The sequence below is a fragment of the Chrysemys picta genome, chromosome 1 (genome assembly GCF_011386835.1).
Source record: "Chrysemys picta bellii isolate R12L10 chromosome 1, ASM1138683v2, whole genome shotgun sequence".
NCBI lineage: Eukaryota > Metazoa > Chordata > Testudines > Emydidae > Chrysemys > Chrysemys picta.
Genome location: NC_088791.1, coordinates 124,608,694 through 124,633,181, shown reverse-complemented (window position 1 = coordinate 124,633,181; position 24,488 = coordinate 124,608,694). Strand labels below are relative to the sequence as shown.

General features: G+C 44.5%; 1 protein-coding gene across 3 annotated transcripts in view; it reads left to right on the top strand.

Annotated features, from left to right (window-relative positions):
• Positions 1–24,488, top strand: part of EFCAB6 (EF-hand calcium binding domain 6) — a 160,473-nt gene that overhangs the window by 104,880 nt on the left and 31,105 nt on the right. For all 3 annotated transcript variants that reach the window (XM_065569748.1, XM_065569759.1, XM_065569766.1), the window contains 6 exons: positions 6,587–6,683; positions 7,986–8,104; positions 10,048–10,275; positions 16,764–16,919; positions 20,287–20,482; positions 24,076–24,264. In XM_065569748.1, the coding sequence (XP_065425820.1) occupies positions 6,587–6,683; positions 7,986–8,104; positions 10,048–10,275; positions 16,764–16,919; positions 20,287–20,482; positions 24,076–24,264 (985 nt within the window). The remainder of the gene's footprint in view (positions 1–6,586; positions 6,684–7,985; positions 8,105–10,047; positions 10,276–16,763; positions 16,920–20,286; positions 20,483–24,075; positions 24,265–24,488) is intronic.

Sequence of the window (24,488 nt, the reverse complement as noted above, 5' to 3'; positions counted from 1 at the left end):
GTTTTCTAAACCTTTATCATTTTGATTGCTGTCCTTTGGATTTTCTCCAATTTGTCTGTATCTTTTTGAAAGTGTGGCACCCAAAACTGGAGCCAGTACTCCAGATGCGACCTCACCAGTGCTGAGTATAGTGGAACAATTAGCTCCTCTGCATTACATATGACACTCTGGTTAATATACCCCAGAATGATATTAGCCTTTTTTGCACCCACATCACACTGTTGACTCATATTCATTTGTGATTCACTATAATCCTCCAATCTTTTTTTGCATTACTACTACCTAACTGGTTATTCCCCATTTTATCATTGTGCATTTGATTTTTCCTTCCTAAGTACAGTACTTTGCACTTGTTTTTATTAAATTTTATCTTGTTGATTTCAGGCCCATTCTCCAATTTATCAAGGTCATTTTGAATTCTAATCCTGTCCTCCAAAGTGCTTGCAACCTCTCCCCGCTTGGTGTCATACGCAAATTTTATAAATGAACTGTCCAAGTCATTCATGAAAATTTTTAATAGTACTAGACCCAGGATAGACCTTTGCAGATCCCCACTAGTTATATCTTCCTTGTTTGACAGGAAACCATTGATAATTATTACTATTTGAGAAAATGTAGTATGCAAGCGCCTATTAAATAGTATTGAAAAAATCAGTATATTAATATGTTCCTGACATCTGGGGTTGGTTAAGTTCCATAAAGTTCTCAGTGATTTAGGACCCAATTCAGCAAGGTACCTAAGCATGTCCTTAACATGAATTGTCCATGGGACTACTGACATGCTTAAAGTTAAGAACCTACATAAGTTTCTTGCTGAACTGAGCCTTAGAGTCCAGTTACCTTAGAGGTCAGAGGCCAGATTCTGAGCTGCATCTTGTGTACACCCCAGAATAGGAGAGACCGCCCAGAAGGGGCCAAAACCTCCTTTTTGCCACCCAAATTGTGTGCTGTTCCAGGGGCCAGTATGGTTCCTTGTACAGCCTAGGGGCTGTCCCAACTTAACGGTACCTGAAATGGCTCACTATTTGACCTCCAGGCAACCATCATAGTTTGAATGCAGAGTACTCTGATCACACCTCTGTCATGCCTGTATACCAGGAACTGCTTGAGGGGATGGGCAGTAGAAGTCCACTTGGAGAATGCCATGGCGTGCCAGCCTTTTTATGCTGCCAAAGTATTGTAAATGGAATAGATCAGTTATGGCACTTTAGCTAAGTAGACAAGCTGTTTTGCAACAGAGTACAAGGGCAATAGGGGAGCTACAGCAGCATCAGGAAGATGGCTTTTTCTTTTCCCCTCTGAAAAGTAATACTGTGTGTCTCAAAGATTTGGCATTTTAAAAATTTGGCTTTATGTTTAAAAATAAATAACTATCAGGCACTTAAGATTCCTTCTAAGGGTATGTCTACACTACGGGATTAATCCGAATTTATATAATTCGAATTTTGGCAACAGATTGTATAAAGTCGAATGTATGCGGCCACACTAAGCACATTAATTCGGCGGTGTGCGTCCATGTACCGGGGCTAGCGTCGATTTCCGGAGCGTTGCACTGTGGGTAGTTATCCCATAGTTCCCGCAGTCTCCTCCGCCCATTGGAATTCTGGGTTGAGATCCCAATGCCTGATGGGCCAAAAACATTGTCGTGGGTGGTTCTGGGTACATCCTCCCCCCTCTCCAGGGAAGCAACAGCAGACAACCATTTCGCGCCTTTTTCCTGGGTGAACAGTGCAGACGCCATACCACGGCAAGCATGGAGCCCGCTCAGCTCAAAACAGCAGTCATGAACATTGTAAACACCTCGCGCGTTATCATGCAGTTTATGCTGAACCAGAACCTGCAAAACCAGGTGGCGAGGAGTAGGCTACGGCAGCGCGGTGGCGAGAGTGATGAGGACATGGACATGGAATTCTATCAAACCGCGGGCCCCGGTGCTTTGGAGATCATGCTGTTAATGGGGCAGGTTATAGCCGTGGAACGCCGATTCTGGGCCCAGGAAACAAGCACAGACTGGTGGGACTGCATAGTGTTGCAGGAGTGGGACGATTCCCAGTGGCTGCGAAACTTTCACATGCATAAGGGCACTTTCATGGAACTTTGTGACTTGCTTTCCCCTGCCCTGAAGCACCAGAATACCAAGATGAGAGCAGCCCTCACAATTGAGAAGCGAGTGGCGATAGCCCTGTGGAAGCTTGCAACGCCAGACAGCTACCGGTCAGTTGGGAATCAATTTGGCGTGGGCAAATCTTCTGTGGGGGCTGCTGTGATGCAAGTAGCCAAAGCAATCACTGAGATGCTGCTACGAATGGTAGTGACTCTGGGAAATGTGCAGGTCATAGTGGATGGCTTTGCTGCAATGGGATTCCCTAACTGTGGTGGGGCGATAGATGGAACCCATATCCCTATCTTGGCACCGGAGCACCAGGGTACCCAGTACATAAACCACAAGGGGTACTTTTCAATGGTGCTGCAAGCACTGGTGGATCACAAGGGACGTTTCACCAACATCGTGAAGGCTGGCCGGGAAAGGTCCATGACGCTCGCGTCTTCAGGAACACTACTCTGTTTAAACGGCTGCAGCAAGGGACTTACTTCCCAGACCAGAAAATAACCATTGGGGATGTTGAAATGCCTATAGTTATCCTTGGGGACCCAGCCTATCCCCTAATGCCATGGCTCATGAAGCCATACACAGGCAGCCTGGACAGGAGTCAGGAGCTGTTCAACTACAGGCTGAGCAAGTGCAGAATGGTGGTAGAATGTGCATTTGGACGTTTAAAAGGTTGCTGGCGCTCGTTACTGACTCGGTGTGAAAGTTCTGTTTGTTGAAAACCCACCCCCTTGATTCACTCATTCCCTGTAAGCAAACCACCCTCCCCGCTTAAATCACAGCTTGCTTTTAAAGGAAATAAAGTCACTATCATTTAAAAATCATGTATTCTTTATTAATTGATTATAAACATAGAGAGAGAACCGACAAGGTAACCTGGGTGAGGTTTGGGAGGAGGATAGGAGGGAAGTAAAAGGCCACTGAAAAAATTCAATATAATGATAGCCTTTTGGTTGTGCTGTCCACTGGGGTGGAGTGGGAGGGTGTACGGAGCCTCCCACCCCGCATTCTTACACGTCTGGGTGAGGAGGATATGGAACATGGTGAGGGGGGAGGGAGGTTATACAGCGGCTGCAGCGGCAGTCTGTTATTCTGCTGCCGTTCCTGAAGCTCCACCAGACGTCAGAGCATGTCCGTTGATCACGCAGCAGCCCCAGCGTTGCAGCCTGCCACCTCTCATCTCGAGCGTCCCTCATGACCTCATGTTCACTGGCATCTTTCCTGTACTTAGATACTGTGTCCTTCCACTCATTCAAATGAGCTCTTTCATTGTGGGTGCATTCCATTATTTCTGAGAACATCTCATCTCACGTCCTCTTTCTCCACCGCCTTATCTGAGATAGACTTCGGGACGGAGGAGGGAGGCTTGAAAAATTTGCAGCTGCTGGAGGGATGAAAAAAAGGAGAGACGTTTTTAAAATGATACATTTTACAGAGCAATGCTTATACTCTTTCATGGTGAACAACACTATTCACATTACATAGCACATGTGATTTCAGTACAAGGTCGCATTTTCCATCTTAATATTGAGTGCCTGTGGCTTTGGTGTTAGAGATCACAGATGTAGGTCCGGGCAACAGAATTCAGTTATGCGGCCACGGTAAGCCACTGTCTTTCGGCTTCTGCGCCCTCCTTTCCCACATACCAAGCAAAGCCCGTTGACTGCTGCGGTTTTCCTGTTAACCTTCAGCAGCAGAAAACAAACTAACCCCCCTCCCATCCAATTCTCTGGGATGATCGCTTTATCCCTCCCCCCACCGCGTGGCTGGTATCAGGGAAGATCCCTGCAGAAACCAAACTAACCCCCCGCCCCCTCTCCCGCCATGAATTATCTGGTATGATCGCTGTACCCCTCCCCCCACCGCGTGGCTGGTATCAGGGAAGATCCCTGCTAGCCAAAGGCGAAAAGCTCAGCGCCAATCCCCTGCCCCCCCCCACCCGCGCTTGGCTAACTGCAGGGAAGGATTTATTTTCAGCCACAGGCAGACAGCCCAGTAGGAACGGCCACCCCTTAATTAAATTCCCGTATTTCAACTAGGTTACCATGAGCGATATCACTCTCTTGAGGATAACACAGCGAGATAAAGAACGGATGTTGCTTGAATGCCAGCAAACACCAGGACCATACGCTGCCAGGCTTTGTCATGCAATGATACCAGATTACTTGCTACTAGCATGGCGTGGACAAGTGTCCTACCATGGAGGACGGAATAAGGCTGCACTGCCCAGAAACCTTCTGCAAAGGCTTTTAGAGTACCTCCAGGAGAGCTTCATGGAGATGTCCCTAGAGGATTTCCGCTCCATCCCCAGACACGTTAACAGACTTTTCCAGTAGCTGTACTGGCCGCGAATGCATCCCAAGTCCCCAGGGCAAAGTAATCATTAAAAAACGCTTGCTTTTAAACCATGTTTTATATTTTAAAAGAAAAACTCACCTGAGGTCCCTTCCATGGGGTCATGGTCTTGGGTACTGGCTTGGGAAGCTTGGGAGGGTACTTCAGTCAGGCTGAGAAAAAAATACTGGCTGTTGGGGAGAATGGAGTGCTGTGTGCTCTCTGCAAGCTCGTCGTCCTTCTTCTCCTCCTCCTCTTCCCTGTCCGCAGAATCCTCAGGTGTGGCTGATGAGATTACCCCCGCGTCGGAATCCACGGTCAGAGGTGGGGTAGTGGTGGCGGCCCCCCCTAGAATTGCATGCAGCTCAGCGTAGAAGCGGCATGTCTGCGGCTCTGACCCGGAGCGACCGTTTGCCTCCTTTGTTTTCTGATAGGCTTCTCTGAGCTCCTTGACTTTCATGCGGCATTGCTCTGAGTTCCTATTGTGGCCTCTCTCCATCATGCCCTTGGAGATTTTTTCAAAAGGTTTGGCATTTCGTCTTTTTGAACGAAGTTCTGCTAGCACTGAATCCTCTCCCCATATAGCGATCAGATCCAGTACCTCCTGTACGGTCCATGCTGGTGCTCTTTTTCGATTATCGGCCTGCAAGTTTATCTGTGCTGATGAGCTCTCTGTGGTCACCTATGCTCTCCTGTGCTGGGCAAACAGGAAATGAAATTCAAATGTTCGCAGGGCTTTTCTTGTCTACCTGGCCAGTGCATCCGAGTTCAGATTGCTGTCCAGAGCTGTCACAATGGTGCACTGTGGGATAGCGCCCGGAGGCCAATACCATCGAATTGCAGCCACACTAACCCTAATTCGAAATGACAATATCGATTTTGGCACTACTCCGCTCATCGGGGAGGAGTACAGAAATCGATTTTAAGAGCCCTTTATTTCGAAATAAATGGCTTCGTTGTCTGGACGGGTGCAGGGCTAATTCAATTTAACGCTGCTAAATTCAAATTAAACTCATAGTGTAGACCAGGCCTTAGTATTCAGTGTGAAAAGAATCCATCCATTTAGCTACACAAACAGAGATAAATTAATAAAAGTAATGACAAGACAGAGTAGAACCAAAAAATCTTCTGATCAGCAAGTCAGCTCTGCTGTGGATTTCAAAGATACGATATACACTTAGGCTTACTTCCCAGTTTTAATTTGTCTTCTATAGAGTTACTGATGGTTCTGACATTACTAATATTTATCTCCCACTTTTTTTCTTAATTGTACAACTGGGAAAATCAAGGACACCATTTGAAAAGGGAAGAGGGATTCTAGGGTTCATTACTGGGATTCTAGTAACAGTAGAACTCATGACAAATTAATGTTTTCCTCTCATTTCATGTCAGCACTGCAATATGTTGAGTGTAGCTAAAAGATGCTCTTGTTTTCAACAGAGTAGCAACAATTATTGATTAGCAATGGAGAGCGATACCACTTTCCTCCAGCAACTGGGTATCATCATATATCATATGATATTACTATTTTAAAATGCCAGTTATAAAAAGTCTAACTGTTGACACAGCCTCATTGGAGAAGAGGTGAAAATACGTTGAAACTTTTCCAGTTAACTCTTTATATCATTTAATTGGTCAGTAGTTTCGCATAATGGAAATCCAGTTACCAGTGATGTGGACTAGAATGTTATATAAGTCTGTCTCTCTAAAGCTACCAACTTTGTAGATTCAGTGGGCCAGGTTCTGATCTAAATTAATGAAGTAAATCAGGAATACCTTTATTGGAGTCACTCCAGGTCTTGTGATATGTTACTAAATTGTTTTTGTTTCTAAGATAGTTAACATTTCCTTCTGGCTGGATAAATGATCCGTGTTTGCTATTAAGTCTGCAGGCAAGTTGAACAACATTGATCTGAAAATAAACAGGGAATTACAAAAATTTAAGATGTCTTCCCTAACTTGCAGCTGGGGAAATAAGGCAGTATTTAAAGAATTAAGTTTACACAGATGTGAAATGACAGTCTTTAAGGGTTTCTTAGAAACTAAAACAAAAAACAAAAAAACCTCCACAAACTTGTGAGAGATTAAAGATTCCATTAAGTGTAAAACACAGTTAGTTATTATTTTATTTTTCTTTCTGAGACCAAAACAGACAGTAACGGATGCAGAACTAGCTTGTGATCAGGCTCATTACTATCTTGTTATCAAAGCACAGACCAGATGGCATGACCTAGCAAGGGTAAGAAAAACATTTTCATTAAATAAATAAGCTGCACTAATGGATTTTAGAACATTATGCAATGTCGATTTTCAGATTATACAAATATTCAAAAAAGGCATTTGTAAAGTAGCTCATTAATGATAAAAACTTGTATGTATAAAACTAAACTGCTGGAGTATTTGATTTTTAAAAATTTAATTATTTAGTAGTTTCTATTAGAATTGTTTCTAAAATTTTCTTTATATTACTATTGTTATTTATTATTATTTATTATTAAATATATGTATTGTAATAGTATCGAGAGGCCCCAATCATGGATCACAGGATCCATTGTGCTAGGCACTGTACATACACACAGAAAATTGCACTTGCAACACAGTCCTCATTAAGGCAATTAGTCTGTGCCAAAATACCAATAATTATATAAAGAGAAACTTATAAACAGTAAAAACGAAATAATTAAAATTTCATGTATGTGAACCAATTATTGTATACTCTGAGGATAGTGGAGGGCAGGTAGTCGTGGATTGAGGAAAGGATGACTGGGGAGAGTAAACTTTGCTATTTCATTACATTGTTATAAAATTTCAGTAAATGAGTCCATACTGCTGCTACTTAAAATTTGCAAGATGAGCATGTACAGCTGCAACTAAAGAATACTTCATATTAGTTTATGGCACAACAAGCTGGAGCCAGCATCTGCAGAATTGGACACCTCAGTCCTTGGCTACACTTGGGACTTCACAGCGCTGCCGCGGCAGCGCTGTGAAGCACAAGTGTAGTTGCACCGCCAGCGCTGCGAGAGAGGTCTCGCAGCATTGTATGTACTCCACCTCTCCGAGGGGAGTAGCTTGCAGCGCTGCGAGGGAGCGTACAGCGCTGCAGGCTCTGATTACACTGGCGCTTTACAGCACTGTACTGGCTGCGCTCGGGGGGGGGGCGTTTTCACACCTCTGAGCGCAGCAAGTTGCAGCGCTGTACAACGCCAGTGTAGCCAAGGCCAAAGTGTGGATTTTCAGCCTGTACCTTCCACCTCTATGCATCAAGGTTCATGCATACCCACACCCGTATGCACACTTTTAATGCTCAAATCCCAGCGTACACAAGTGATAGAAGTTTCATATGCAAAACACATTGCCAGCACACATATATTTTACTTCACCAAGAGATAATCAGGCCCAAAAACTCGTTAAAAATGGAATTCATCTTCGTATGTTTTTTCATTCTTCACTAATTCCTATTATTCCTGATGCGTATAAAGAGACTAAGTATTTTGTAAAGCCTGTTCGCTCTTGTTATTAAAAGTTTCTTAAATTCTAGACTTTCCGTGAGTTTGATAGCGAAGGCAATGGCATTGTGCAGCCAGAGGATTTGAGAGCTGTCTTGTTCAGATTTGCCATTCCAATCACCCCAAAAGAATTTGAAAAGCTTTGGGCAAGGTAAAGTGGCTCTAAATATTAGTTCTTCAGCAACAATGTATCTATTTAACCTGACACAGGAGTCTTATTGAGGACAGTGAATTACAATTGTTTACTTTCTAAGGGAGACTTATTTTATTATGTTGATACCAGCTCACCATGATGCCATGTTCCAAAATACGGCCTTTTATCACGCTAAGATCACTATCACAATAAGGTAAATGCCTAATCAGTTCTCAATGAAGTCAGCGAGTCTAACTTCTATCGGGTTTAATAGTATTGCCTGTCCCCTTTAAATTGAGCTACCCTTTCAACTCTGATGATCACTTGGATTACAAGTAAAGTAAATTTGGTTTTCTGCTAGGACCTTATTTATATACACAGATGCCCGCCAGTTCTCCCAAGTTGGCAGTCAGTTGCAGAGAGGCTTAGGACTGGAACAGCAGGAGTGTTCCAGATCAGACTGGAAGCGCATTGGTAGAGCTTTTGAAGGAAGCTTGTCTATACTATACGTCTATCTGAAGTCAATGCTATCAGCTGCTTCTTTTCATGAGACTAAATTCACTCACAAAATTTTCAACTTAAATAAAAATGATTCACTGGAAAGAAATATGATATGTAGCTAACACATAACAAAGAAAAGTAAGATTGTTTCATGCTGTGTAAAAATTGTGAGTGATACCGTGATACGTTTTTATAGACAAGTAATTTGTTGTGAAGGGGGAAAAAACACTAGCCCTATGTCAGCTGAGAGTAGTAGTACTATAAATTGTGCCTGAAACAGGAGAAGAATGTCAGATGCATGTGACATTGTATAAAATCCACCTTCATTATAAGTCTTTAAAAACACAGATTCTCTATGGTATAAGGCTCAGGTGTATAGTGTCTTGGTTTCAAACTGCATTAACTATATGGTTTATTTCCTAGCACTGATTCATCTCTGAACTATTTTCTACTTCATTACATTTTACTTTCTATTCTTATTCCTTATGGATGTCATGCCACACTACAATATGTCCCTTCCATTCAGTCATCTGCTGCACAACTTCATTCCCAACCATCACGCATTTATAGGACATAAAATCTTTTATTTACCTTCTGTGACTGTATGTAGAATAAAGGAATTGGAATAACAACAAAGCCTAAATTAGGCCTTTCCCTGCATGGGTGCACTGGAGAAGAAAGGGGTTGCACGGAGCACACCTACGGCAAGGTCTCTATCCAAAAAGGCATAAACAGTTTTAATATAGTTAGTCCCAGATTTTTAAGAGTGGCCTCTAATTTTGAGTACCTCTATTTTGAGTGCCCAACTTGATATTTAGGGCCTGATTTTTAGAAGTGTCACAACTCCTATTGAAATCAGTGGTCAGCACCTCTTGAAAGTCAGCCTCTCTGTATCTCAAGTCAGGCATCTAAAAATAAGGTACCATGAGGTAGAGAATATTTCAGTCAACTTGGTCCTTAGAGTAGAATTTTCAAAAGTGCCTAAGGATATGTCTACACTGGAAAAAAAAGCCCTGCGGCAGCGAGTCTCAGAGTCTGGGTCAACTGACTCGCACTCCTGGGGCTCGCGCCACAGGGCTAAAAATAGCAGTGGAAACATTCTCACCTCTTGGGCTGGAGCCTGGGCTCTGAGACACACCCCACTTTCTGGATTTTACAGCCCAGGCTCTAGCCTGAGCGGGAATGTCTACACTGCCATTTTTAGTCCCGAAGCGTGAGCCCGAGGCAGCTGACCCAGGCTCTGAGCCTTACTGTTGTGGGAGGTTTTTTGCAGTGTGTAGATGTACCCCAAGTCCCATTGAAAGTCACTCTTACACACTTTTGGCATGGCATCTAAAAGGACTGAAAATCAATGAGACTTGAGCAGCTAAGTGACTTAGGCATTTTGAAAAATTTATGGTAATGCCTTGCAGTGATGAATATATGAATATTTCATTCTAAAAGAATATTTCTTTTAAAAGGTATGATACAGTTGCAAAAGGCTACCTTACTCACCAAGAATTTCTGCAGAAATTGGGGTTAGAGTTTGCACCAGCTGACACCGGACTAAGCAGACATATTGTGGAAGACAATTATGCAAGTTTAATGGAGCATTACAGTAATCAGCAAAAGAAGCATTTGGAGATGGAAGAGCAGCAGAAACAGCAAACTAAAGCCCTACATGTCAGTGAGATTAAAAAGCAGATCAAGTAAGTTATTTATCAGTTAAGTGAATAACTTTCATGCTGTGTTTATTGTTACTGTGGTAAAACGTAATGCTAAGCATACATATATGTATTTACAATCCTTCTCTGAAGATAAATCCTACTAGATACTGGGCCAAATTTATACCCAGTGTAACTCCACTGATTTCAGTGGGGATAAGTTTGACTCATTCAGTTGTTCGAGGCAATTCTAAAATATTCTCCCTGGCAGTATATCATTCATTTTGTAGAATTTATGGCCCCAGTCCTGGGCTGTGTCAGAGCTACTATTGACAGAGATTGAGGGAGAAGAGCAAAGGTAGCTTTAAGCCAAGCCTCCTTTGCAGTTCTCTGATCCTAGAGGTGGCTGGGTCCCAGTAAAAATTAGAGCAGCTACGCAGCTGTATCTGACCCAAAGGGGCATTTCTGGTAGCTGGGATTGTGCGGCATGAGGACACCTTAGTCACACACCCTTCCCGATTACCATGCTCAATGCATGGAGATGGGTGGAAAGCATAAGAGCTGCTATGCTATTGGGAATCCTCCACCAGACTCGTCACCACTGGCAATTTTAAAATCAAGATTAGATGTTTTCCTAGAAGATCGACTCTAGCAATTATTCTAGGGATGTTCTATGTCTCGTGTTACACAGAAACATGATCACAGTCATCCCTTCTGGCCTTGGAATCTATACATTTGTTAAAATAAAATGATGGCAGGGTTGTGTCTCTGGAGCAGCCACAAAAAAACTCCATAGCAGGGGCCAAAATGTGGTCCTATATAAGAGAAGCAAACAACAAACATCTTGCCTCTAAACTGGTGGAGTCCCCACTTAATTTCTATCAAACTCTATATTCTCAGAGATAAGACATCTGTCCTGGGAGATCTGGCTGACAAACAAAAAGGTAAAGCAAATGAATGCCATCTTCTCTGGTTTGACTGCTTGGAGGATTCCATCATTGCAGACTAAGTCTTTTCCTCTGGGCTGCTGCTCCTAAGGCTATGTACGCACTACAGCTTACCTCAGTATAAATTATGTCACTCAGGGGTGTAAATAAGCCACCCCCCTGAGCGATGTAAGTTACACCGACCTCAGCGCCTGTGTGGACAGTGCTATGTTAGCGGGAGAGCTACTGCTGCTTGCGGTGGCTGGAGTAATTAAGTCATGAGAGAGCTCTCTCCTGTCGGCTTAGAGTGTCTGCACTAGTAGTGCTAGAGCGGTGCAGCTGCATCAGTGCACTGTGCTGCTGCGAGCTCTTTAGTGTTGCCATAGCCTAAACTTCCTTTATTGCCACCTAACTCTGCTCCGGACTCCTTCTCTCAGGACAAGACCATCTCAGGTTTTAGCTCTCTCTACTAGAGGAGGCTATTCCCATCTCCCTTGGTCTCAGAGGAGAATCTAATGATCTCCGTTTGCCCCAATGAGTCTGCAGGAATTAACCTGCAGCTCCCTATAAAGTTCCAGTACTGTTAACAGAGCGAGGCAACAGGAGAATGCTGTTGCCCTCTTACAATGCCATTAAAGCTATGTATTTTCAGGTTATGGTCAATCACCACCTGGCCTCATTACTTATTTGTTTTTCCCATTTCCCCTCCCCTCCAGCCATTGGTTGTTTTGGAGAGAGAGAGAGAGAGAGAGAGAGAGAGAGTGTATAAGCTCTTGAGAGCAGAGGCCTTGCTTTATTTAGGTTAGGAAAGCATCTAGCATTTTGTGGGTGCTAACAAAGTATTATTATTAATAGTAATACTTCCTGCTCACATCATCAATGAAGGGGATGTACCCACAATAAAGTAAACCAAGACGAGCCACATTGTCTTCCAGACAAAGGGGGAGAAATCATTCTTTGCTCAGAAGGTAAACGACAATATAACAGAAAAAAAGGAGAAAAATGCTAGCTAAGCTATTGTTTCCTGCCCCTTTTTAATATATTTTACTGTGGCCCAAGCAGGAATTTAAAAATTAAGGGCAAAACTCTCCTCTCTGATCTGCATTGCAGATCTCTTTCCTGCATTGTGGATCTGTGAGTCATGTTGTGCACTCATTACGTAATGGAACTCCCATTGGCATCAGTGAAAGACTACATAATATGCCCCAGAGCTGGTTTGGCAGGTGGTGTGCTGCAATCGCTGCTTATTACACTGCCCATGACTGTCTGACTATTACCTGAAGTTATTCTGTCATGTCCACCTGTAGTCTCTTGTCTCTTGCAAGCTCTTTTGGTCAGGGTCTGTCTCTTTGTTGTATGTTTGCCACACACAAGGGGACCTTGGCCTCTAGATGCTATTGCAATACAAATAATAAAAAAATGCTACTAATAATGAAGAGGCCCGTGCTGCAAGTCGGAGCGCTGCAGTGTGGGTCCACCGTCCAAGACAGTGATTGAAGTCATAGAGGGCCACAAAGTAATTGGGGTGTGATATTTGGACACACACCGCAACATTTGCAGTGTTCTGAATCATCTCATTTTGTGATATTATCACAAAAATACCATTCGCGTTAGAAAACACACTAGGCCATTGCACTGTGATTGTTTAGTCCTCCTCTCATAGGAATTGCCATATTAGATGGAATCCCAAGATCCATCTAGTTGAGTATCCTTCCTGGGCCAGTGGCCAGAACTAGAGCCCAAATCCACAAAGGGACTTAGGCATTGTGATGCAGAGGATTTTAATGCCTAACTTTTAGGCACCTAGAAAATCACAGGAACAACACTGTGATCCAGAAAGCCTAAGTTAGGTGCCCAGGCTCCCCATACAATTCATGGGGAGACGGAGGTGCCTCAGAATGCAAACCACAAAAGCCAGCATGCTAGGCAGGGACCCTCCTAAGTTAGCCAGTGGGAGATGCTGATGAGAGTGGTGTGTCATAAACCCCACCCCTCTGAGGGAGACTGGTGCTTTAGGCCAGGCTGCTGGGAGGCACCTGTCTCTGCTAGTGATCCACAGCCAGGAGTCAGATGGCTTAGGTGCCTAAGACGTGTGAGAAGCAGTGAGACAGGCACCTAACCACCTTATAACTTTTAGCCCAGTGGGTTAAAGCACTCAGCTGGGCTGTGAGAGACCCACCTCTCCCAGGTGGGGAGAAAGGCTGTAAACAGGGATCTGCCTGCCACCTTTCAGGAGAGTGCTCTAACCACTGAGCAATGGGATATTCTGGTGTGGGGCTCCCTCAATCTCTCCTGCTAAAGCTGTTCCACCTTGGATAAATACTGAAAGAGTTGCTGGGTCATGAGAGATGACTCTATAGCCTTGTAATTAAGGCACCCTCCTAAGTGGTGGGAGACTTAGAGTCCAGTCTCCTTGCTCCAGTGACTCTTTAATTATTCATACACAATGGAACAGCTTCAACAGGAGAGACTGAGGGCTATATCCCATAGCCTTGTGATTAGTGCTGGGAACCCCTGTTTAAATCCTCTCTCTGTTTTAGGCAGAGGGAGGATTGAACCTGGGTCTCCCACATCCTGCGTGAATGCTCTAACCACCAAGATCAGAGTTGCAAGGTGGGGATCACTTCATCCTCTCGCCAGATTTTGAATGGGATCTGATCTGGCAGGCAGCCTCTGAGTACACCTATTCGTTTGGGCCCACAGGTGCTCCTCTGGTTCTCTCATCTATTTTCCTCCAGTTCATGGATTGCTGTGGAGCTTGGGCAAGATCCAGATGCCTAGCATGAGGCAGCAGTAGGCACGCCCAGAGGCAGAAACATAGGACCCTGGGGAACCTTTACTGCCAACTTTTAGGTGCTGAGTGAGTTTAGCTGTCCATAGGGTCAGGCAGCAGCCAAACACCAGTTTGGGGGGTTGCAGTGGTGCCTAAAACTAAATCTGGAGTTTTGGCAGCTAAATATCTTTGTGGATCTGGGTCTAGATGCTTCAGAGGAAGATGTTAGCAGCCCCTCCCTCATTAGATTTTATCCCAATTTCTAATAGCTAGAGATTGGCGTAAGACCTGAAGCATGAGGTTTAATATCCCTTCTACAATTTTTGTTATTAATTATTATAACTCTGGATAGTCTTGATACCCATATAAATGTCCAGTCCCTTTTTTGAATCTTGTTATGTTCTTGGCCTCAGTGACTCCCTGTGTGCAATGAGTTCCACAGTTCAATCACAAGCAGTGTGAAAAATGTTTCCTTTATCAACCTTGAGTTTCACACCTTTTAATTTCATTGACCATGTCCTTATTCTCTGTCTCTTTCCTTGCCTACTTCCTGACTGCCGGGAGTTATCCTCCGGTAGCAATTCCAGTCTGTTTGCTCTGGACACCGACTGGTCCTTCACATTCAGTTTGCTCTGTCTGAAAGCAAGCAGTGCAAGAAGAGTTGAACCCAGACCCCTGGATGGCTCAAGTTTTACATAGGAAGGCTGTAAGTGTCTCTTGAGCCACAGGTTGGAGTCATTGCTTTAAAAATGAAGTGCATTGTGTGTATAGACACAATGGAAGGCAGTGATCCAGCAGAACCACCAATGTTCCCCTTCATGAGAGGGTCATGGGCAGCAGAGCTGGGTACCATGCCCATTCCACCATGTTGGTCAGCATAAAGGCATTTGAAGGTGGAGGGAGGCCAGATACAATGGCTACAGGATTTAGTGGTTCCAGTGGCTACAAAATCCAACACAGATGGTATACAATGGTCCTCGCCCTTACCTCACTCCCTGAGGGTTGGGAAATGCATTCCTTCCATCTGTCCAAGCCTGGCTCAGGCTAGTTTACACAGCCCATTTACTCTGGCTTTCTGAAAGTGTTGTGAATTTCACCCTAAATTCTTTGTAGCAGTTTTAGTGCCCTGTGATTAGACACAGTAAAACTGACAAGGACTCTAAGCATCTTAACATTCAAAATATAATGCTGGATATATAATTTTTTTGGTTTTGTTTTAACTCACAGGAACAAATACCCCAAATTAGAAACAGACATTGAGCAGCAGCTCTCCAGCGCTTCAAGAGAAATACAAAACATTTGCAAGACAAGATTATTTTTTGGCAGCATAGCTGTATCCATAGTTTAAATCCTCATTTACTCAGTGCACATATTTACTGCTGCAAGTGGAATAATTACTGCTTGGAAACCATTACTCAGTCCAAGAAATGATGAATGCCTCAATTTTCTAAAAATATGAATCTCAAAAGCTGTTTTGATTTTACATCTTCCTTTACTTTCATTTTGAAGGTTTAAGTGGAAGATAATAGTGGTGATGAAGAGCTATCATTTAGCAGCATGGGTCGGAATGTAACATACCCCTGTAAAGGATTCCAAAATAATGGTGCTGTTGTGATAGATTAAGGGCCTCATGGTGCCTTTAAAGTACAGCCTTTCATTGTGGGCAGTGTGGAGCCGCACTGTCTCATGGGGAGGGATTCCTCATTGAGCACCCTTGAGGGGGTGCAGGCTGTATTAGCAGGTGGCAGCAGCCTAAAGGATTCCCTGATGCACCTACCTTGCTTTGAAGGCCAGTATGGAGACGTAGACCATACTGGCCCCCACCTCCTCCATCCAGCCTGCAGTTGTAGCTGGCCCTTAACATGTGTCAAGCAAGGCAGGAAATACTCTTAGTGCTCTCCATCCATGCACCTCTGTAAGAGCCCGCCACATTCTGACACTACATGCCTGATCGGTGTTTCATAATCTACATCTGGCCATAATTCTCATTTATTTTAAACCTTGCATTCATCTTTAGTGACTCCTCCAGCCAGTTGAGAGTCAGTGATAGGTTGTGGAGGCAGCAGTAAAGTATGGACAGGTTGGTGTTAAACTAAGAGTAAAGGGAAAGCGAGGGGTGATGCCTGGGCTCCAAAAGATATTCAAAAGATCCCCAACTTCTGTGGGATGAAAATGACAAAATAAATGGGGGAGAAACGAGTCTTGGGTCTGAACTGATTAATCTGTGAAGAATCAGATGATGTTTTAAATACCTGGTAGCAGCTCTAATGAACTCATCCAAAGCCCAGTGAAATCACTGGGAGTTTTTCCATTGACTTCAGTCAGTTTTGGCTCTGTCCCTAAAATAGTATAGTTCTTGCTCTGATATAATAATTCCAATTAAACAGCAAGACTTTCTGTTCTTGTTAAAGTTTTATCAGCCCAATATTGCAGAGGGTAATTTGCTGGAAGTCAATTGTCATAACAGCTATATTAAACATTGTATATCTTCTTTAGGGCCAGGTTTTCAAAGAGGGATCTAGATTTTGTATCTTTAATTTTGAATGGTCAAAAGCAGGTAGTTAAACCATCTAACTAATTGATTTACAAATCCAAATGTCATTTGTACACATATATCTGGGTGGTTTAACCCTGAAATTGCTTGAGCAAATTTAAAAGTGGTTTTTGAAAATTAGACATCCTAATAATTTTTGTATCACTCTTTCGACAAATGATACCAAGTTAACAAATGCAAGGAAACTGAGATTCTTGCTCTGCCTTTTATTTTTGTATATTTGTATTTATTTTTCTAATATTTAACAGGAGAACTAAAACAAACAGCTGCTCTCTTTCAGGGATAAATTTAGGGACTACTTCCAAGACTTCAACAAGGCCTTTTATAGACTGGATAAAAATAAAGATGGCTATATAACAGTAGATGACCTACGCAGGATGCTGCAAGAATTCAACTATTATCTTGATGATGAACAGTTCACCAGTCTTCTAAACAGGTTTTTATAATTATATCATAGGTCTCTCTTTTGTCCCAAGCCAATAAAGGACTTAAGTATGCACTTTACTTTAAGAAAATAAGTAGTCTTATTAAAGCCCATGCAATTACACACATACTTAAAGGTACCCATGTGCTGAAGCGCTATGCTCGATCAAGGTTGATTCTGAGCATAAATAGGGTGGTAATTGATTTTTAGATAAAATTAAAAACAGATTAATTTACTCCGTCTTCCTCATAACATTAGTGTTGTAACAACTTAAAGGCTTTTGAAATCAAGCTGATTATTTGAGGAAATTAAGCAGATCTGAAAATAGGTCAGGTTTTTAGTGTATTTTAAAATTTGTAATTAAATTAGTAGTTTTATTTAATTAAACAAAAAAGAGTGGGAGGAAAAACCCTGCAAAACCAAAAATTTAATCATATTGGGTTAAAAAGTATTAATTTTCAAATGCTACTGCTATGCAAAGGCATACATTCTGTATTGTGTCTTAATATCATCAAGTAATATCAAGAAATAGAATCTCTTTTATAAGGTCTATAGAACACAAAGGACCTGATCTAGTAGAAGATATCCATAGCTTTCTGCACTTCACAAGCCACAGAAGTGACATCCCTATGTGGCACTGCATTATGTTCTCATAACACTGTTAGACCAGACTCTTTAAAAAGAAATTACAAAATCTTTTCTCAGTTCACCTTTTGTTGAGTGATCAACTTTTTATGAATGGAAACCCTAATAAGAATCTTCTGCTTGTTTCTTCTTCAAAGACCTCTTGATGATAAACACCTCCATTCATTGTAATTTTGTTCAGATTATTCCTTTCTAGATCCAAAACAGACTTTTCTAAATAATACAGAGTAGATTAGCATTTGCATTTGGTTTTATTACTAAAATTTTAATACCAACTTGGCAATTTATTTCTCTGCTGAAATGGTGTTGATTATTTCCTTTTGCACAGCGTCTCCAGTATTGGAGCCAGCTTGACATTGGTAATATGTGGGAGTGCTGTGCAGCTGCAAGACACAAAATCAGGGCTCTTGAATGTATTTTTCTTAGTAACGGATATTGGGTCTATGGTTAATTTCTGTTCCAGCCTCTTTTTATAAAGCTTCCTTTTTGTTTAACTGGCTCTCCTCAATAATTAGACATTCTATTAAGAGGATATTCTGGTGATTGGTGGTGGTCCTTTTTACTGTGAAAAAAGATGACAAAAGTACATTACAGTAATTCACTTTCACATACAGAATATAAGATTCACCATGCTGGGTCAGACTATAGGGCAATCCACTCTGGCACTGGCAAGTTCTTGATGCTTCAGAGCATACTTTAGCCATTAAATTTCCGTAGCCAAGGGTGCAATGCTGAATGCAGGACAGAAAAAGTCCTCCCTGGCCCCTGTGGTATGAGATTTGCTTACCTCTATCAAAGCATGCATAGTGTCAACAGATGTGATTACTGGTCATAAAATTATCTAGGCCTATTAAAACTCCATGTACAGTCTCTGAGCGGGATCCTGATCTCAATTACCCCAGTGTAAATCTGGAATAATTCCAATGGAGCCAACGGATTGCACCAGGTTAAGTGAGCAGAATCTCTCTGATTGAGTTTTGATGGAAATAAATTCCATAAGCTGACTACACTGAATTTCCACTGGGGTAGCTGAGCAGAATCTGCCCTTTGATGCTATGATTTACTATGGTAATGAATTCCACAGGTTTTTTCTCTGATTGTTTTAAATCTACTTGATATCATTTAATTGAATGTTCTTGTCTGATGGGGCAGTGGAATAAATAAATAAATAAATAAAATAATTCCAATCTGCTTCCCCCGACTCTTCTCCTTCCTGTACTAAACAACCCTTATTTTTGCAGTTTCTCTCCATATGTAAATCACGTCTTAATTCTCATCTTATGTGGTGAAACATCCTAGAGTAAAAATGAATTTGGTTTTGTAACAAATTCCTCCGCAAAAAAACCTCAAAATCATATGTTAGAACTCCTCTTTCCCCATGCTGATATTTGACGCAAAAATGTATTCACTGTTTATACCTGGAGCTATCTATATTTAGATGTGCAGCTCACTGAATTTCTTATATGATGAAGTACAAAACTCCATAGTCTCTGTGATCTACCAGATATTACAGTTGGCAAGCAGATATTTAAAAGGTCTGAGAGGAGATTTGAGAGACTTCAGGCCAGACTCTCCAGTGCAACCTGACCATGCAATCTTAGCAGCAAATTCCCCTTGTGGAGGGGAACTCTTCATTGGTTGGAGATGGCATCTGCTGGGCCAGACATATCACCCTTCAACTCAGTGGGTGTGCCAAGGGAGGAACGGCATGTATCAGAGGAATAGTGAAGGGGAACTTCATTACACCAGTCCTCCACATCCCCCAGACACCTTATGCCAGTGGCTTAGGTTGGAGCAGCCATTATGTTGCTCTCATGGATACCAGAGCCAGGCTCGTGCAGGATCAGGAGCTGTACATTGTTCCCTGATAGCCTGCCACCCTGTGCCCAGTGGAACGCAAATGCAGGGGCCAGTCGAGCCCTTCAGTTATAAACTCAAGAAAAGCTTTGCATGGAAATTGATCTAGTTTCCTACCATGTGATTAATAGAAGGCAGTTTATCCAGTGTTTATAGCAGGAGGCCAGGAACCAGAACTCTGGATTCCATCTGCAGCTGGCACACTGTGATTTTGGGGAAGTCACTAAGGATATGTCCACACAGCAGCTGGCAGCAAGCTAGCATACTAAAAGCAGCAGTGTGGACTTTGCGGCTCGGGCAGTGGTTCATGCTCTCAAGCCCACCTGACCCCCTATGTTCGAGCTTGGGTGGCTATCCCGAGGCTTTGCTAGAGCCTCAGTGCCCACAGTGCTTTGTTTAGCGCCCGAGCTTGAGCTAGCTCAAATCTGTTTCCCTAGGCTGGGAGGCTCCCTCCCACCAGCAGTGTAGACATACCTTAGGGCTTGATTTTCAGAGATGCTGAGCAGCCACAGTTCCCACGGAAGCCCACAGGAACTGCAGGGACTCAGCACTTTTAAAAGTCAGCCCAGTAATCGCTCTTTGCCTCAGTTTCCTTTTCTGTAATACTGGGATAGCAAAACTTCATGGGATACTGTGAGATTTATGTTATACTTTAACAGCACTTTTAGATCCTGGAATGAAAGGCACTTTGCAAAGTGCAAAACTGGGGCAGGGACTATCTTTTTGTTCTGTGTTTGTACAGCACCTACCACAGTGGGGTCCTGACCCAGACCTGGGTCTCACTTCCACAATACAAATAATAATAAATTAGTAGCAGTTGTAGTAGTGATATACTTTTTTACAAAATGTTGATATACTATTCTGCTTTTTCTCTTAGTTTAGGAATCAGTATTCATGACAGCAAGCTCTCTTATTTTGATTTCCTGAGAGCGATTGATGATGGCAGAGCATCTAAATACCAGAAGAGACAAAAGCATGCTGCACCACCTGCAAGCTTTGCAATGCTCAGCTTAGAAAAGACCCTAATTAAGATAAAAGAAATAGTTACATCTTCTTATGATTTGTTATACAAGGTAGGTTACATGTGGACATAACATTTCATTTCATTTCTTTATGCTTGGATGGGGGCTAGCCCAGCTGTCTAGAAGCATTTCTGCTGCTAAGTGGGGTTCCCCAATCCCAGGCCAGCAAGAGTGGGGATAACTATAAAAGTAGCATGGTCGGCCCCCGTCAGAGAAAGCACTTTCTATAGCATTTTTGCAGCATCAACCTGTGGTGGTTACATGACGCAGCAATGACAACTCTGCAGCATATGGCCATGTGTGCCCCCTGGTTCCCCTGTGTTAGTTTGCCCCTTCCCCCCTGCAGCCTGCCTCACCCACTACCTGCTTTGATCCTTTCTGTTAGTTTGCCTGCCCCGCCCTAGCCCTTCAGTATTTGTTACCTGTCCTGGGCTTTGGTTAGGTTGCCTGCCCTGCCCTTACCCTTGTAGTTCCCCCCTGAGATTTGCCTGGCCCCTTGTTTTTTCCTCTGCCCTCCCTTGCCCCCCTCCAGTTCGGTCCTTCTTGCCCATGCCCCCTCCGTAAGCGCTTGTGCCCCCTTTTAGTTGTGCCCCCACCACTGTTCACAGCCTCCCCACTGATATTGTAGTCCCTCTCTTTCCCAGTGCAGCCGGAGGAGCCAGTATCCCTACCCGGTACCTGTGCCCCCTTTTGCCCCTGCATACCCCGCCGCTGGCGCCCTCCTCCCCTGCCTGCAGCCTCGCGGGAAGGAGCGATTGCTTCTTCCCTTTCCCCCGGTTCCCCCTGTTGTTCCCTGCCCACTGGTGTCCTCCTTCCCTGTACACAGCTTAACAGGGAGGAGTGGTTAGCCACGTTCCCTCTCCCCCATTCCCCCTGCATACCCCACCGCTGGACCCTCCTCCCCTGCATGTTGCTTAGCAGGGAGGAGTGGCTGCCTATCGCCTCACCCCCATGTTAGGGCCTCCCCTTGCCACCATGGAGGAGGACCCTGCTCCTGCCCCTGTCCCAACCCCTGCTTCAACCCTCAGCCCTGCTCCTGTCCCTGCCCCTGCTGACCCTGTGGTTCCCCCATTGCCACCGCCCCTGCCCACCCCAGCGGCTGACCTCTCGGCCACCACTAGCCGACTCTGCCGCTGCCAGGGCCGCCTCTTCCACAGGCAGAAAGGGCCAGGGGAATATAAAGGGCAAAGGCCCTGCCTGGAAACCGAAACCTCCTGCCAGCAGGGCCACGCTCCCTGCTGCGGCTCCGACACCTGCCGCGGCCCCTCCTTGCCCTGCCGTTCCTGCCACAAGCTCTGGGGGCGTTCCATCTCAAGCCCCCAGAGCGTACGCCCAGGTGGCTGCCTCCCCTCCGCAAGCCACCGCGCCATCCGCCCCGACTGCTGCCTCCGGTACCATCCCTGGTGGCCGGGGCCCCTTCCCCTCGATGACCAGGAGGCACGGCGTCTGCTGCCTCCTGGTGCCCGCCACGCCCCACGTCAAAACATACGTGCAGGCGCTGGCGAGGGTGGTGAGGCTGATGGCTGTCGTGGCAGCCTCCAAAATGTATGACAAGGTCGTCTTCTTCCTTGCCTCGGAGGCCGCCGCACAGGAGGCGGTGGAGAAGGGCCTGGCGGTAGGGGGCGTGTTTGTTCCCTTGGAACCTCTGGAGGACCTGGGCATCCGGGTGGTGTTGACCTCCGTCCCACCCTTCCTTCCCAATGCTGCCCTGTTGCCTGTCCTCTCCACCCTGGGGAAGCCCATTTCCATCATCAGCCCTCTCCCGCTGGGCTGTAAGGACCCCGCCCTCCGTCATGTCCTGTCCTTCCGCCAGAAGGTCCAGATCCAACTACCACCAGCGGCACGTGATGGAGTGGCGCTCGAGGGGTCCTTCCTGGTGCCCTATCAGGGGGCCCATTACCGGGTCCATTATACGACAGGGGAGGCCCGGTGCTTCCTCTGCCAGGCGACGGGGCACGTCCGGAGGGACTGTCCCCTGGCCCGGCACGGAAGGGCATCCGGGAGCCCCGAGTCCGGGGAGGGCGCCAGCCTTGTCATCGCCGGTGACCCTGGTGGCCTGGCTACCGCTGCTGTGCCCCTCCTCCTGCCATAGGGACGGCTGAGCGGGCGGGCCTCGCCTCCATCGGTTGCAGTTCAGCGGGGCCCGCGGAGGAGAGGGCGAGACCCCTGCCGGCCGAAGGAGAGGGCCCACCCCAGGGAGAGGTTTCCTTCCCCCTGCTGTCCCGCCCTTGCTGCCCCGAGCCCTGAAACCTTCGCCCTTGCCCTCTGGCCCTGCCCCCGCTGACCGGCCCTCCACCTCCACTTCCACCTCGGAGGGCTGGGTGCTCGTCCAGGGGAAGCGCGGCGCCCACAAATCACAGGCTCAATCCCTCCCCTCCGATGAGGAGGGAGAGGAGGCCCCCCAAAAGATGCTGCGGGGGCCCCCACCAAATGAATTAGGTATGTGTAAATTGTGAACCTATAGAACTTTGACTAGGACTATATTCCTTTCAAATTTGTACAAAACATTTACATATGTAAAATCAATGTTTATATATTCAACTGCATATTTCTATTGTAAAACAAAACAAGGGGGCAAAGATAAAGTTGGGTGAGTGGTTGTTAGTTGAGTGGAGTCACAGTGCGCCACACACAGTGGCTCCCCTACACTCCAGTATCCACTCTCACTGCACCAGTTGCTTACAGCATTCGATGCCTCTTCTGGTTCTTTGCACTCTCTTCAGTGTCTGCTTCTGAAGCAGAATTCAGTCTAATACATTTCCTGTGGAAAGAGTCTTTGAGAACTCATAGGGTTGCCACCTCTAAAGTACAAAAAACTGGAACATCCGAGAAGATCCTGTGCCTATAAAACTGGACAGATGACAGTGTGTACTGAGCACCCTTCCAGATTTCCCAGGACAGTTACCTTCAAAAAAGGAATGAAACTAGGAAAACCTGGACAGATGGCAACCCTAATGCCTGGAAGAGCAAGAATGTGGAAACCAAGATGAGAGGTTATTTGCTCACAGGTTGACCTCTGCATCTCCAAGAGATACTGAGAATGGAGATCTTTCCCACAGAGTGCTTTGGATGGGGGAGAATGGAAAAAGGCAACATTAGCTTAGCCAGTCAAAAGTTTCCATCTGCTGGGAGAAAGGAAACAAACTAGTATGCACAGCCAGCTCAAATTTTCTCTATGGGGGAACTCTACAGGGGGTGGATGTCTGAAACATTTTTGTTTGTATCCTTTCTTGTTTGGCTGAAAAGAATTCATGTTAACTTGTACCTGGGCTGTATATTTGGGCATCCAAGCAATCAAATATAAAATGTCTATCTGTTCTCACTGAATGCTTAATTTTTGGAAGAGTCTATTGATTGGAGAAAAAATTATTTATTTAATACACAAAAATATAGGATAAATTTGGTTGATTTTTAAACTTGCTGGATCTCAAGACAATGATAAACTTTTCATTTCCAGTGGGGTTTCAATAAAATCGTAAACTTCTTTCATTTCTTCACATCTAAAATACCTGCAGATAAGAGGAATACATATCACATATGCCTTTATCTTTACAATGTAGCCATCCAGTAACGGCCATGCTAAAGATAAATCTCTTCTGAAATATTCAGTGTTTTTAAAGTAACATTCCTTTTTGCTTTCTCAGGCATTTTCTCTGTTTGATAAAGAAGGCACTGGGGCAATTAAAGCACTGGAATTCCGCCAGGTACTTGACCATTTCTGCTTTAAACTATCGGACAGGCAATTCAGGCACCTACTCAAGAAGCTAAGGATTTATGAAAATCATACAATAGACTGGAAATTTTTCCTGAAAAATATCAATCTCCTCTTAGAGGTAAGTCTAGCTACCAAGCTGTAAGCTGTTTCTTTTAAAAATGAACTCAAATGCCTTAAAATGAATGAATTCAATAAGCTTGCTAATTCTAAATAAATGGTCAGGTGCAGCTTCTCCCGTCAAATATCTCTTGCAGTCAATGGGATGTTGGGAATTTCTGTTGAGTAAGCAATGAGTAAGGACAAGTGAATAGGGTCTCTCATCTAAGAAAGAACATTCATTAG